This window comes from Condylostylus longicornis, unplaced genomic scaffold (assembly GCF_029603195.1).
Source record: "Condylostylus longicornis isolate FDR11 unplaced genomic scaffold, ASM2960319v2 ptg000169l, whole genome shotgun sequence".
Classification (NCBI taxonomy): domain Eukaryota; kingdom Metazoa; phylum Arthropoda; class Insecta; order Diptera; family Dolichopodidae; genus Condylostylus; species Condylostylus longicornis.
The window spans coordinates 147,393-162,013 of record NW_026578137.1 but is presented as its reverse complement, the minus strand read 5'-3'; the positions used below and the strand labels follow the sequence as shown (position 1 = coordinate 162,013).

At 26.1% G+C, this 14,621-nt stretch overlaps 1 protein-coding gene across 5 annotated transcripts; it reads right to left on the bottom strand.

The window, feature by feature from the left end:
- Positions 1-13,495, bottom strand: LOC129616277 (inactive rhomboid protein 1). Of its 5 annotated transcripts, none has more exons than XM_055531849.1 (8): positions 13,289-13,495; positions 11,040-11,688; positions 8,202-10,967; positions 7,594-8,108; positions 7,147-7,488; positions 6,834-7,088; positions 6,427-6,684; positions 1-6,303 (listed from the first exon to the last, which is right to left on the bottom strand). In XM_055531849.1, the coding sequence occupies exons 2-8, from the start codon at positions 11,215-11,217 to the stop codon at positions 3,028-3,030; spliced, it is 7,590 nt and encodes a 2,529-aa protein (XP_055387824.1). In that variant the 5' UTR covers positions 11,218-11,688; positions 13,289-13,495; the 3' UTR covers positions 1-3,027. The 5 variants fall into 5 exon arrangements, with proteins under 5 accessions (XP_055387824.1, XP_055387828.1, XP_055387827.1 ...); XM_055531853.1 differs by having other exon boundaries at positions 8,220-10,967; XM_055531852.1 differs by having other exon boundaries at positions 11,040-11,331.
- Between the last annotated feature and the right edge of the window lie 1,126 nt (positions 13,496-14,621).

Genomic DNA, 14,621 nt, shown 5'->3' with positions numbered 1-14,621 from the left:
TAGTGTCAACATCAGATGAAACTGTATTCACTAACAGTTAAATTATACAGATAATATGAAAAAATTTACAAATGATTCCAAATATAACATAGTTATTCTTGTTGTAAGAGAGGGCATTATTCGAAATATTGCCGAGAAAACATGAAATTTAATGTTAGAAGCAATAAAAATTCATATTCTTTTGCAATGTTAATAAAAATTATTCATTACTTAATTCAAAAGGAACGACATGGATTTTTGATAGTGGTTCAACAAGCCATACCTATATAGATTATTAAATCATCCGGTTTTAAAGAAGTTATTTTAAAAGAAAGCGTCAACAATGTAATTTTTATCTGTCAACAATGTTGAAAATGCTTTAACAAGCTTTTTCCATTCTCGAAACACTATTATAAAAAATAAATTTCGAAAAGAAATTTTAAGTGTTGAATTGAAAAATGGTTTGAACGCTTTAGAAATAGATCAATCAAATTGCAAACTATTAAAATTTAAAAAACGATTTAAAAGATAATCACAGACTGTGGAATGACAGATATGGCCATCTGAACAATAGTAGTTTAGAAATGTTACTTGATAGAAAAATGGTAGATGATTTAAATACTTGTGTGTATAAAACTTTAAATTTTGAATATGAAATTTGAATAAAAGCAAAAATAACTAACCATAGTGATATATGCGACCCCAATACGAAGTTGTTTACCAATTTTTTTTTTTGGGCAAAAGCAATTAATATTCCTGTATACATTAGAAATAGATGTAATAGAAAAATATTAGGAAATATGACACTAAAGTAAGCGTGGTATAAAGATATAGGAAATTTTAAAATTTTTGTTTGTCGTGCATATACGTAGATAAAGTAAAAATCAACGCAATTCCAAGTTTAGTGCGAAAGGTATAGAATGTTATAAGGTGGGATATTCGTCAGAATCAAAATTTTATAGAGTATATGAATCTAAAAATAGAAAAATAATAACAACCAGAGGTGGAAAATTTTTTTTAAGGAACTGATTAAAATTTTGAAAAAAAAGTTTGTAGAATTTTTAGTAGAAAGTTTTGAAACAAGCAATTAACAAAGGGGTTTCACGGATGAACATGGATAGGTTTCACAAACAACAAAACATATGGGTTTCACGGATTATTGGTATTGACTATGAAGAAATTTTCGCGCCTCTTTTCAGTAATTCTACTTTAAATTTTTATTAACTTTAGCAGCAGAGTATGATAGTTAGAGATGAAATTTTAAAACGAATTGGTTATGTTCGCAGTAAAGTCGTGCTTGTGTCTAAATAACAAAACTGAAAAACCTACGATATTGGCTGTATTTGTAGATGATATTTTAAGATTAATGTGAAAATAATAATATTTTAGAATCTGAAAAAGAAAAAATTAGTTCAAAATTTGAAATTATTGATAAAGGACTAAATGATTACTTCCCTGAAATGGAATTACAAGATTTACACCAAACCCAATCTATTAAAAATTTGGTAAAAAAATTTAATATGCTAGAAACAAGATCTTGTTCAAAACCACAAGTTCTTGAAAAATGTACTAATTGTGAAAAATGTTACATAGGTGACATAAAGTAATATCAATCTATAATTAAATCACTTTTATACTTGAGTATTGTTACTAGACCAGATATTACTTATACAGTAAGTAAAGTAGCTCAATTTAATACAAACCCACACAATCAACACTTTGCGGCTGTTAAATATATTTTAAGATATTTGAATGCAACAATAGATTAAAAAATTGTTTATAGAAAAACAGAAACAAAATTAGAAAGATTATATGATGCCGACTAGGTTGGAAATCGCCAAGATAGAAAATCGTGTTCTAGTTGCACATTTATGGTGCAACTGTTCTGTGGAAAGCGAGAAAACAAAAACCAGTCGCTCTTAGCAATTGACCTCCCCTTCAGCAATATCGTTACCCCACCTTTAGCTGTGTTAGGATATAATTGCGTTAATTTTGAAAAAAGCTCAACATGTTCAAAAGTTGGTACTAATGTTAAGAATGCAGTTCCGTTTGGGGGGGGGGGGTTTCTGTTAATAGAGCAAATCCTGCCTGATTCTACTTTTATGTATAACAAAATAAAGTGCAACTTTCGAACTCACTCTTTTATTGTTACACACTTATACATCATTATACCTATTTTTATGTAATTGAATTGAAAACTTTAAAATTGGAAACACGTTTTTTCATTTTCTGCTAACATTATTTATTATATTTCATTATTATTTAAGTATTATTATTTATTATTATTAATTATTTTTATTATAAATTATTATGAACATTAATTATTATTAACATTAGTCACTACCATTATCATACACACGAATTTAAAAAAGTGACATTTAGAGACATAGAATGTGATTGACTTTAAAAGATAAAATTATAAAAGATAAATAATATATGATTTGCAAATTTAGTTTTTGATCAAAAATTTGATAAAAAATTATTTTCTAATAAAAAAAAATTGCACCTTAACTTTACATAATAATTAACAAAGAAAATTCGCAATCGAATTCAATAAAAGAAGAAGAAGAAAATAACTAAATATTTCAATTAAATTTAAATTTAATATTAATTTAAGGATGCATTCATATTTTAATAGGACCACTATGTATTATAGTAGTTTTATAACTTATTAATAATTAATATAATAATTATTTTTAATATTATTTATTACTTTGTTTTTGCATTACAAATTTACTTTTTTGTTAGTTGTTTTTTTTTTCTCTACAACTTAATATTAAATGCTATTTTAATTATATCCGGTATATTTATCAATATTCATATATAATTCATATTGGCAGTTAAATTTATTAAATTGTCATTTAAATCATTTTGTAATTCTAATTTCCTTATTTTTTATAACATTGGTAACAAAATGTTTTTATTACAGCTTTTGTTGTTGTTTATTATTCATTTTAAAATTTGATTCGATTCTTATTCTTTTTGTCTCACAATATTCTTTTTCTTTTTTTTTTTTAGTTTTTATTTACATTATTGTTGGCATCAATGTTATTTTACATTTAATTTTATTTTTTGAGCTTTTTTATCATTTTTACCTTTATTATTATTATTATTATTATTATTATTATTATTATTATTATTATTATTATTATTATTATTATTATTATTATTATTATTATTATTATTGTTATTGCTATTACTATCATTAGAATCACGATTTTTATCATTAAATGTTTCATTTATATTATCATAATAATTATTAAAATTTCCCATATAATAGCCATCATATTCTCGATTTATATAATTAGAAATATTATAACTATTTTCGTCATTCAAGGTGTTATTCCCGATATCAGTGTAATTGTCATTATCGAAAAAGTGGCCATTATCATTGTTTTTATTATTATTACCACTCTCATAATAATTGTTGTCAGTATTAATATTACCATGATCATTATCTGTGTCAGTATAATTTTCATTGATTGTATCGTTATTGTTGCTATGGTAATTGATATTTTCTTTTTTTTCTATATTTTTATTCTTTTTGTCACTGTTATCATTAACCTCATTATTATCATTTTTGTAATTTTTATTAAAATTTCCAATATCATTTTCCTTTTTGCTTCTTTTATACTTATCATTATTATCATTTTCATTATCAGAATCATTATCGTTACCATTATAATTATCATTGTTATCATCATAATCTTCATAATTTTTATTTTTACCAATATCGTTTACATTGTCAATGTCTTGGTCATTTTCACTGTCACTTTCATTTTCATTGCCGTACCCATTGCCATTATAGTTGTCATTTTCGTTTTCATTGTCATTTTCATTTGCATCTTCATCGTCATTGTCACTGTCATTGCCATTTTTATTTTCATTTTCATTATCTTTATCACTGTCACCATAATTGTCATTTTCACCATAATTACCTAAATCGTCATCTTTATCATTGCCATTATCTTTATAACTGTTATTGGCACTATCATCGCTATTAACATTATTTATAACGTTGTAATTACGACCATTATTCTTATTATCATTCTCTTCATCGTTATCATTGTCACTCTCATTCTCACTATCATTATCATTGTCGTTGTTAATATCTAAGTCATTATCATAATCATCCTCATTATCATTACTATTCCCTTTATCATTGTTATTGTCACTGTCATGGTCACTGTCATTGTCAGTATCATCATCATTATCAGTATCATTATCGTTATCATTTTCCCCATCACTATCATTGTCGTCATCATTATCACTGTCGTTATGTTTGTCACTACTAAGAAAAGAATTATTAAGATCAGTGTGACTCTCGTTATTTTGACTGCATTTATTCTCATTAGCATGGGTATTATTAATGTTATTGTCACCATTATTACCGTTACAACTTTCATTAATAATATTAATATTTATAGTACTGTTTTTATTGTAATTATTTTCATTTTTACTGACATTTTTTTTTAAATTTCCTTCATTGGTATCATTGATCTCACTATAAAATTCAATTTCGGTGTTATCATATTGTTTATAATTATTAACGTTATCTTCATCCTTACTGTTAATACTGTTATAACTGTTATTAACAGAAACATTTTTCATATAACCGTTATATTTTACAGTTAATCTATTTTTGTCAGTGTTACTATATTCCATGTTAAGTATTTGGTTACTTGGAGTAGCTTTATTATTGCTATTAATATAATTGTTATTATTACCATCATTGTTATAATTATTTTCGTGATTTGTATCAAATATTGCATATTCGATATAATTTGTTTTATTTTTACAAATTGTGTTATTGATGTTTTTGTTTTCCTTTTTCAGATTCAATTTTATATTTGGATATTCATTGTATATATTAATATTTTTATTATTTTTTGTGTTTTCAATAAATCTATCGATAATATTTGCCGTTTGAACATCAAAATTTTTAATGCCGTTATTATTTTCAATTTTGTTAAACTTAGTTAAACTGTTCAAATTCTCATTAATATTTTTAATATTATTATTTTGCGTTTTATTAATTTCATTTTTATATATTTGAATATTTTGGATTTTTATATCACTTATATTATTATTAATATTATTAATTTTATTATATTTTTTATTATAATTATTAACAGTATTATTATTATTTTTATTATTACTATATTTATTTTTGTTTTGGTTATCGCTATCAATAACATTTGTGATTTCTTCACTTTCTGTTTCATTACATTTATTTTTGTTTCTAATAATATTTTGCTCATTTTCAATTTTATTAAATCTAATATTATAATAATTTATGGAATTATTATAATTTTTTTCTTTTTCAATCATTTTATAATTAATATCGGCATATTTGTTTATTATATTGTTATTATAAATTTTGTTACCAATGTTATTTTTTCTTTGTTCATTATTATTATTAGTATAATTATAAGTATTTTTATTATTATTATTTTCACTGTCCTCATAACTGTTATTAATAATATTAAAATATTCAGTGTTAATAGTACTGTCATTAGCTGTTTTACTAAATGTGTTATCTTCATTACTATTATTACTATTATTATAATTAATATCAATCAAATAATTAGTATAATTATCATATATACTAAAATAATAATAATTATCTTTTTTTTTATCTTTTATATAATTAACATGTTCCTCATTTTTATACATTTTATTTGGATAGCTTCTTTTATTATTCTCATTATTATTATTATTATTATTATTATTATTATTATTATTATTATTATTATTAACATTTTTATGATCATTAACAATAATATCATTGTTATTTCTGTTATTTGAAAGTATATAATTATTTATTTTTATATTTTTTTTTTTATTTTTAATATCATTTATAGCGATCCCACTTTTTATTAATGGCCTATCAATTTTAATATTTATACCAGCATTGTTATCATTATTTATTCTTTCATTATTATTATTACTATTATGATAGTTATTTGAAATTACAGCTGCATTGTAAGATGTTTGTAATAAATTAAAATTTATTAATTTTGTTTTGATTTCATTAACGGTACCAGCACTCATTACACGGTCATCACTACCACGATCATCAATAACATCTGTATGATGATGATGATTATTATGATTGTTATGTGGTGTATTCATATTTGAACCATAATTATCAATATCAAAACGATTTTTATGATTGATTGTTGAGTGCGTATTAAAACCATTACCATTTATAATGTCACCAAAATCAATTGATGTTAATTCAGTTGGAAATACATAAAATATAACAATCATCATTGTGTAAATGAATAAATGAAACAAAACACATGTCCAAATTAATTTTATCTAGAAATGAAAGGAAACGAATTAAATTTTGAATATTATATCAAATATTATAGCATTGGTTTGCATTATAGCATTTAAGAATGTAAAATAGTTTTAGCATTTCTTAATTGATCATCTTTTTACCTTAGCTTTCCTTCCATATTTTGTGATACTAATAAATGGAACTAATGCTACAGTTAAATATACACCGCAAAATATACCAGCAACAAGTCCTGCAAAATTTTGCTGCCATGGTAATGTACCCATACCAAATATTGTACCACCAATTATAATTAATTTCATTAATGCTAGATGTGGTTTTTTTAATTGTCGCCAATGTGCCAATAATAATAAAACAACTAAAGATGATATTACACCCGCTAATGATGCTAATGGCCCAACCTAAAAATTTTTATTATAATTCAAAATTAATAAACTAATAATTCATTTTTTTTTCTTTTTAGTATTGTTAAAAATTTTTCAAAGCCTGGTATTAGAAGAGTAATGAAATGTATAAAAAAAAAAGTATATAATATAATTTCAAATCTTACTTCTGGCTTATATGGTACTAATATTGCACTGGTCAAATTTCCAGCTAAACCAGATCCAATATAAACAATTGCTGTTCTTATTGGACCAATTAAACGTTCTAAATCTGCTAAGAAAATGTGTTGAAAGGCAATTGTGATAGCTAAATGTATGATACCAGCATGTAAACATAATGATGTGAATAGTCGATAAAATTGATCCGGTACTTCCACAGACAAAAATGGAAACATTCCACAAACATTATTTAAACATGACACCTATATAAAAAAAAAAGTTTGACATGAGAATGTTAAATTGTTCTTAAAAAAATTTTACTTGTGAACACAATGATGCTTCTTCATGAAAATATCCATTAACAAAATCACAATATTCTCTTGTAGTTATGCGACATTCACCGAATACACCAGTACAACATGGATGTCCAATTACTTCGCAAACCATATGTTCAGCTGTTTGACCTTTATATCTAAAACGTTGCGAAAATGAATTTGTTTTACGGCATATTGGCCATTTTGTTATATCATCTGGCCATTCATATGGTGCTATAGAAGCCGGTGCATCACAGTATTTAGGATCTAAACCACATACTGAACCAGATATGCGACCTCCTGGTCCAGAAAATTCTGGTGACCATTTTTTCCATGTTGATATTGATTTCTAAAATTAAATTAAAATAAGATAAAAACATTTAAAATTAGATCGGAGCAAATCAGTATGGAAATTGAAATCAGTATTGTTTAGTATTTTTTTTTCAATTAATACCGTCGGCCACAGTCCTCGAACAGAACAATCAGCTTGACTACTTTGAACACAACCAGAATCATCATTTCTTATGCAGCATGCTGTTTCACGTTCTTGACGCCGTGTTTTAGCAACGACTTCCATTATTTTAATATCACGTCTCATACATGCAGCAAATTTTGCTCCTAAATGTACTAAATCATTATTACGTGGGCCAATCCAAAAATTTCTTTGTTCTTGATGTTGTACCGTTTGTAAACTTAGGCTTGTAACCAAAACTTGTCCTGTTTTTTGTTCAATGCCCAAACCAATTGGACCAATACCATAGCAAATTAGTGAAAATATTAAAACTAAAGTTTGAACTGTATTTATCCAATATGTGAAAAATGGTCTATGATCGTTACGATCATCTAATTCATTTGGATGAAACATTTTCACTTTACGAGCAATTGGACGCCTTGAATTCTCTAAAACACCATCAAGTATTTGTGATGATATTCTTGTGCCACGATACCCCATCCTTTGTTGTTGAGAACCTTTTCGAAAAGAACAATACAAAAACAAGCAAAAAAAAAATATTATTTGTGTTTTGTTTTATTTGTTTTAATATAATTTTTATTAAATACTACCATTTACACTTGATCTACCATTAACACATCCTCCCGGTTGTTGTTGTATATGCTGTAAATCAATGACAGCAGATGTGCGCCATCCATGTACCCGTTCACCCATATATAATTGCCTTGTCTGTTCCATTATTTTAGATGAATTTTGTCTACCGTTAGTACAATTATGATTACTACTCGGATTACTACCTCCTCCACCACTTCCACTGTTACCACTTAGTGTGCTAGATGTACCGACATCATTACCAGGCGAATCAAAAAATACTTCATCTTCTTGTAATATCGATAAACCGTCACAAACATCACTTGAACTATCATTATTTAATGTTGTTATGTGAGCTGGAGCAAAACTTCTTGACCACTGTTTCGGTTGACGTGGCTGACGTTTATGTAATGTTTGTATAATATATAAAATTCCTGACATAAACATTGTTGGAACAGATGACTTCTTTTCAATTGGTAAACGTAAGGAATTATCATAATTTGAGTTTTGTAATTCTTCATTTGTTATTTGAGCGGGTAATATATCAGGGCGATCACCAGGTGGTGGTTGATCACGTCTGCCATCACCGCAATTACCATTACTAATATTAATTTCAAAATCACTTTTCAATGGTCCAAGACGACGTAAAGCTAAACGTTTTTGTCTTTCTTGCCATTTATGACGCTCTTCATCTTCACTATTTGGATCAACACCGAAAAATTGAGCAATCTCTCTTCTTATGTATTCCTTAAGACGTTGTTTACGTGAAAACCGTTGTTGCATTTGTTGTCTTATTGTTAAAGTATTACGTTGTGTTGCACTTGATGAATTCAATAGGTTATTTCCATTGCCAATACCAGCTATATTGCCTATCATTTGATTTTGCAAACTATTTGGTGATGTAACGAAATGATGGTGCTGCTGTTGTTGTTGTTGTTGCTGTTGTTGCTGTTGCTTTTGTTGTAATTGTTGCTGTTGCTGCTGTTGTCTTACCGAAATTTGATTGGATAGTTGAGATTGTGATGCACCAATAGCAACCGCCAATTGTGACATTGTTGATTGTGATTGAGTTTGTGACTGAGATTGGTTGTTAGATTGCTGTTGAACATTTCTTCCAATTGATGAATATAATAGATTAGAATTTTGGGACTGAGATGAAAGTGATGTTTGCGATTGTTGTTGGGTTTGCTGTTGCTGTTGTGTTCTACATAATACTTGCTGTTGTTCAACATTTTGATCATGTAAAATATGTTGAGTTTGCATCATTTGTTGTGTCTGTTGTTGTTGTTTTGGTGACAAAGGTGAAAGTTGTTGTTGATTTGCTGAAGGAGTTGGTGAAACTGAAATACGATCATTTGTAATACCATTTGATTCATTATGATTGTTTATAATGGAAGATGAATGATTCGAATTTAACGATGAATAATTCTGCTGTAATGGTATTTGAGGTGGCTGTTGTGGTACAGGGCTAATAGGTCCAGTTGTTTGAGTTGTCTGATGTACACCAGTTGTACGACGCATTGTATTACAATGTAAACAAGTAGCATTTGTTAATGGCTCTGACATTACACTTGTCGGTGTTACAACATTTCGATTATTATTGTTTGAATTTGAATTAACACTCTCAACTAGATATTCATTACTTGGAGTACGTTGTAAATAATCATTAACGAGGCATTGTGAAGCAATTAAACTATTAGCAGTAACGACACTTCCACTTCCACCACTTCCGCTATTAGATCTTGACTGATGATTGCTTCCACTATTACCAGTGTTACTACTTCCGTGATTAATAGTATTGCTGCTCGCATTACACGTATTATTTGAACATGAAGATGATGAAGATGTGGAAGCGTTTATAATAGATGAACTAGATTGTTGTACTTTTTGTTGTCTTGTTGATGTTTGACCAGATATTTCAATCGTATTTGAAAGGCATTTTAGTGGTCGAACACGTGGTGGTGTTGCATAATGATCTGCAACTGTTAATGTATTACTATTATTACGACTTGATTGGCAAGTATTATTTAGTTGCTGAGATTGTTGTATATTATTTGCATCAGTTAAACAACATTTCATACGAAAGCGATATGGTAATGTACTAACATGTTGAGATGATTGCTGAGATTGTGATATACTTAGAGGGGTTTGATGATTTGATAATTGAAGTGTATTACTCCCACTATTAACATTACAATCGCTATTCAATGAAACTGATGTAATACTTGAATTTGATTGTTGTATATCAGAATAGATTTCAGTTGGAGGTGGTGGTGTTGGAACATAACGTTTAACTGGTGTATGAACTGTTGATGATAAATAAGTATAAGCATCGGATGAAACTAATGGTGTACTATTTGTTAAAAAATGTGCTGCTGTTGTTAAATTATAACGATCCGAATTTGTATTTCCATTTGATGATTGGTGATGAATATGATGATGATGATTTGTGCCAGATTGTTGTTGTTGTTGTTGCTGTTGTTGTTGTTGATGTTGTTGCGAGCTTGTAGATGGTGCTGATGATGATTGCACGGATACCGTTGGTGTACATTTTGGTGATAAGTCACGATGATATCGATCTGATGTTGTTATTCTATAACGTGATGATGGTGACATTGTACGATGCATTGTAGCATATTTATCAATACTATTACGGCCACTTTGTGCTGCTCCCTGTTCTTGATTTGTTGTAAAATGATGATGATGATGATGATGGTGACTACTACTAAGATTCATACTACCACCAGCACTAATTGAAGAAGAAGATGATGGAGCTGGAATGCCACCTAAATAAATTATTAAGAAAAAAAGTAAATGAATAAAATAAAAGTATAGAAGCTATAACAAATTTTTTTTACCCATTACAAAACGATCACTTGTTGGAGCTGGTGATGGTGGTGGTAAACTGCAACATGTTATTGATTCATCAAAACGATCTATCGGATGAATTGATAAACGTCCACTAATATGATGAAAGCCTTCTGACTGATGATGATTATGTTGTGGTCCATTATATCTAACCGGTGACACATTCATTTTTCTTTATATAATTATTGAATTTTTTTCTATATCATAAATTGATTGCTATTTTGTTTGTTGTTCAACTAGCCAGATATTTATTTTTGGTATATTCATTTCAAGCTTGCGCTGCTGGAATTAATTATTGTTATACTGTATTTTTCTTATCTTGTATTATTTTATTATATGTTATTAAACATTTTAATATTTACTTATAATTATCATAACTGTTATAATTGCATAAATAAATTTTGTATAATAATAATGAAATTTAAATATATAGTGTTTTGATAATTATTTGATATTTTATTATAACTGTCCTCTATATTCAAATCATTATTATAATATTATTATTAAAATTCATTATGTTATTTTTCATTATTATTATTTAATTTTATATTTAGTTATCTACTGTTATACAGAGCAATATTGTTGATGATGATTTAGTTATGATTTTATTTTTTTTTTTAAATATAAAATTTTGTTTTTCTAAAATTTAATTGTAATATTTGTTATAAAATATTCATTGTTATATACCATTGTTATACTATAATAATAATATACTTTAAAATTATAATAATTATTTATAATTTTAATATTATATGGTATAGAATACTATATAACAGTGTTTATTTAAATACTTTCATATGTTTAATATTTCTTTTTTTTTTCATTGTTTAACAAAATTTCTTTTTGTTTTATTTTCATATAGGCTTTAATATGTTTTGCTTATTTTATACAATTTCATATACAACTATTACATACTGTACATACTATGTACATGTATGCACTTTATTCTATATATTTTTGAATTTTGAAAATAATTTCCACATATTTTAATAATATTTATCAAATCACTACTTTTTTTCTTTTTTTTTTTCGAAACACAAAAAAAACAAAACAAAGAAAATAGCAAAAAATGAAATAAAAAAGTCAACTGTATCTAGTGGATGATGGTGGATGACGTGACCATGTTTTATATTTTCTTTAATCCTCATTTTTTTTTGCACATACATATAAACAATTATACATATATGTACACTTATATATAGGTACAAACACAAACATATGCATCATATTACATATTGTAATCGATTAAATTCACCCGAAAGTCTCCAACCCCTCATATATTTTGCTCCACTTGTCAAGTCCTTCCTTTCCTATAGCTAACTAACTACGCGCGCCATCTTTTAAGAGAAACACACAAAAATATTCTCATTTTCATATATGTATAGACGTATAAGTATTCTTCTTGATACTGATCTCCTTTTCTCTTCCGTTCGTTCGTCCGTCCGTTTATCCTCACTCCCGTTTCCAACTTTTTTTTAAATCACTTTGCTTGTAAATTATTTTCTGATTTTTAAATCCAAAATACTTTTTAATTTTTATTAAAACTTGCAAAAAATTTAATTGTTTTTTAAATTGAAAATATAAAACTGGTTGTAGGTTAATTAAAAAAAAACATAAAAATATTAAATATGCTAATAAGTATGTATAAAAGAAGTTCGTCCTCACCCATGATGAGCAACTTTCTCATAATTTGGAAAATGGAGAAAAATTAATTTTTTTTGTAACATGGAAACAATTTTAAATCGTTTTAAATTAAAATTATGTTTAAGAGAGGAGGAGGTATAGAGAGAAGGGGACATGGGATGAAAAATGTATTCAAAGCTGAATTTTGTAAAAAAATAATTTTTATTTTATTTTATAAGGAACACAAGAAACTTTTAGTGTTTTTTTTTCTTTTGTTATTTTAATATTTAAGATGGAAGGATTTTTTTTCTTATCCTTGAATTTTTCTTATTGTTTTTTTTCAGGATATTTTGTAAATTTTTTTTTTAAACAAAATAAAATTTTTAATTATTTTTCGTACAGTAATTATAAGAAAAAATTTGAATTTCTAATTTAAATTTGCCCCTAAATTTATGCAAAATTTTAATATAAAAACACAAAAAATTTTGGATTTTCTTTTATAACATTTTTTCTATTTCTTTGTTTTTTTTTTCTTTTTTTTTTCTACTTCAATTTTCCATAAACTTGGTAATTGTTTTATTTAAAAAAAAAATTGTAATGGTCATTAATATTTTACCAATATTTTGGTTTTTTTAACTATTCGAAATTTTATTTTTTATTTGACAAAAATTTGAAAAAAAAATTCAAAAGAAAAAAAAAAAACATTTTTTTTTTCAATTTCCTTATTTATTTATTATTTTTCTCCTTTACTGTTCGTTTTATTTTTTGGGTTTTTTTATTTATTTTCCTCTTTTTCAAATTTTTTTCTCTTCTGTTTTATTCCATAATAACAATATTTTCCACATATTTAATTTTTTTGTATGTTTGAAAAGGAAAACCCTATATACAAAAATAAGTGTCATATATGTATGTGTGTACACACTTGTACACGCCAAAATATTAAGATATCAACGTATATAGGCCAGCATAAATCATATGTCGGCAACCTATACATTTTATGGGTTTTACAACATTGATGTTACATGGAATTTCTTAATGATATTTAAAAATAATTGACAAAAGAGTGTACATCATCATTTGCCTTTCCCCCCCCACCCCCCCCCCCCCACAATTAAAAAATTTAATCTATGGTTAGATAGTTTAGAGCTGAAATAGTTATCGCGTCTTGAATTTATAATTTTTATATAACTTTATGATTTTTATATTTGAACTGAGAAGGCATTATAAAAAAAACCTCCTAATTTTCTATTAATAAACCCAAATGTATTATGTAGAAATCTTACTTGAATTAAAGTTTAAAATTTTAAAAGTTTTCCTCTATGGCATATTCTATGTATTTAAAAAAATTGTCGACCCCTGATTTGTAATACTAATTCGGTTATAGGGTTACCATTTGTAATCATAATTTTTCATGTTGAAAATTAGAAAAGTTTATAGTAAAAGAAAATTAAGTAGAAATTCACATACAAGTTTGACAAGTTTTAGACAATTTGGTTTTTTTTCAAAATATACGAGTAATACAACATATTTTGTGAGTAATTTTAATTTGAAATTATACATACTCTTTTCAATTAATCTTTTCACTTCCCTTATGACACGCACTTATACATTTGACAGCGTTGCACACATTTCAACTGCTATATATATATATATATATAAAATCAAAAATATGTAATTAACAATTAATTTTCTAATTACCTACTCTTTCTAAATTAAGTTATTTAAGCAATTAAAATATATTATTCATAATATGATAAATTAGAATAAATGTATTTATTAAAAAATTACATAATATTTAGGGGCATTAATTTTTGGGACTTTATAACATTTATATGGGTATATGGTAACCTGAAAGTCAGGGAAAAATGTGTCTGTTAATATTTATCTGTACATATAACGAATTTACACAATACATGTACATTAAATAAAGAAAAGGGGTCAAAAAAAAA

What these genes read in the sequence shown, in the direction of transcription:
- LOC129616277 (XM_055531849.1), bottom strand. Translation starts at nt 11,217, where the DNA reads ATGAATGTGTCACCGGTTAGATATAATGGACCACAACATAATCATCAT. An exon ending in AAGTGATCGTTTTGTAATGG is followed by an intron (nt 10,968 to 11,039) that starts GTAAAAAAAATT and finishes TAATTTATTTAG; the next exon opens with GTGGCATTCCAGCTCCATCA. An exon ending in AAGCATCATTGTGTTCACAA is followed by an intron (nt 7,089 to 7,146) that starts GTAAAATTTTTT and finishes TTTTTTATATAG; the next exon opens with GTGTCATGTTTAAATAATGT.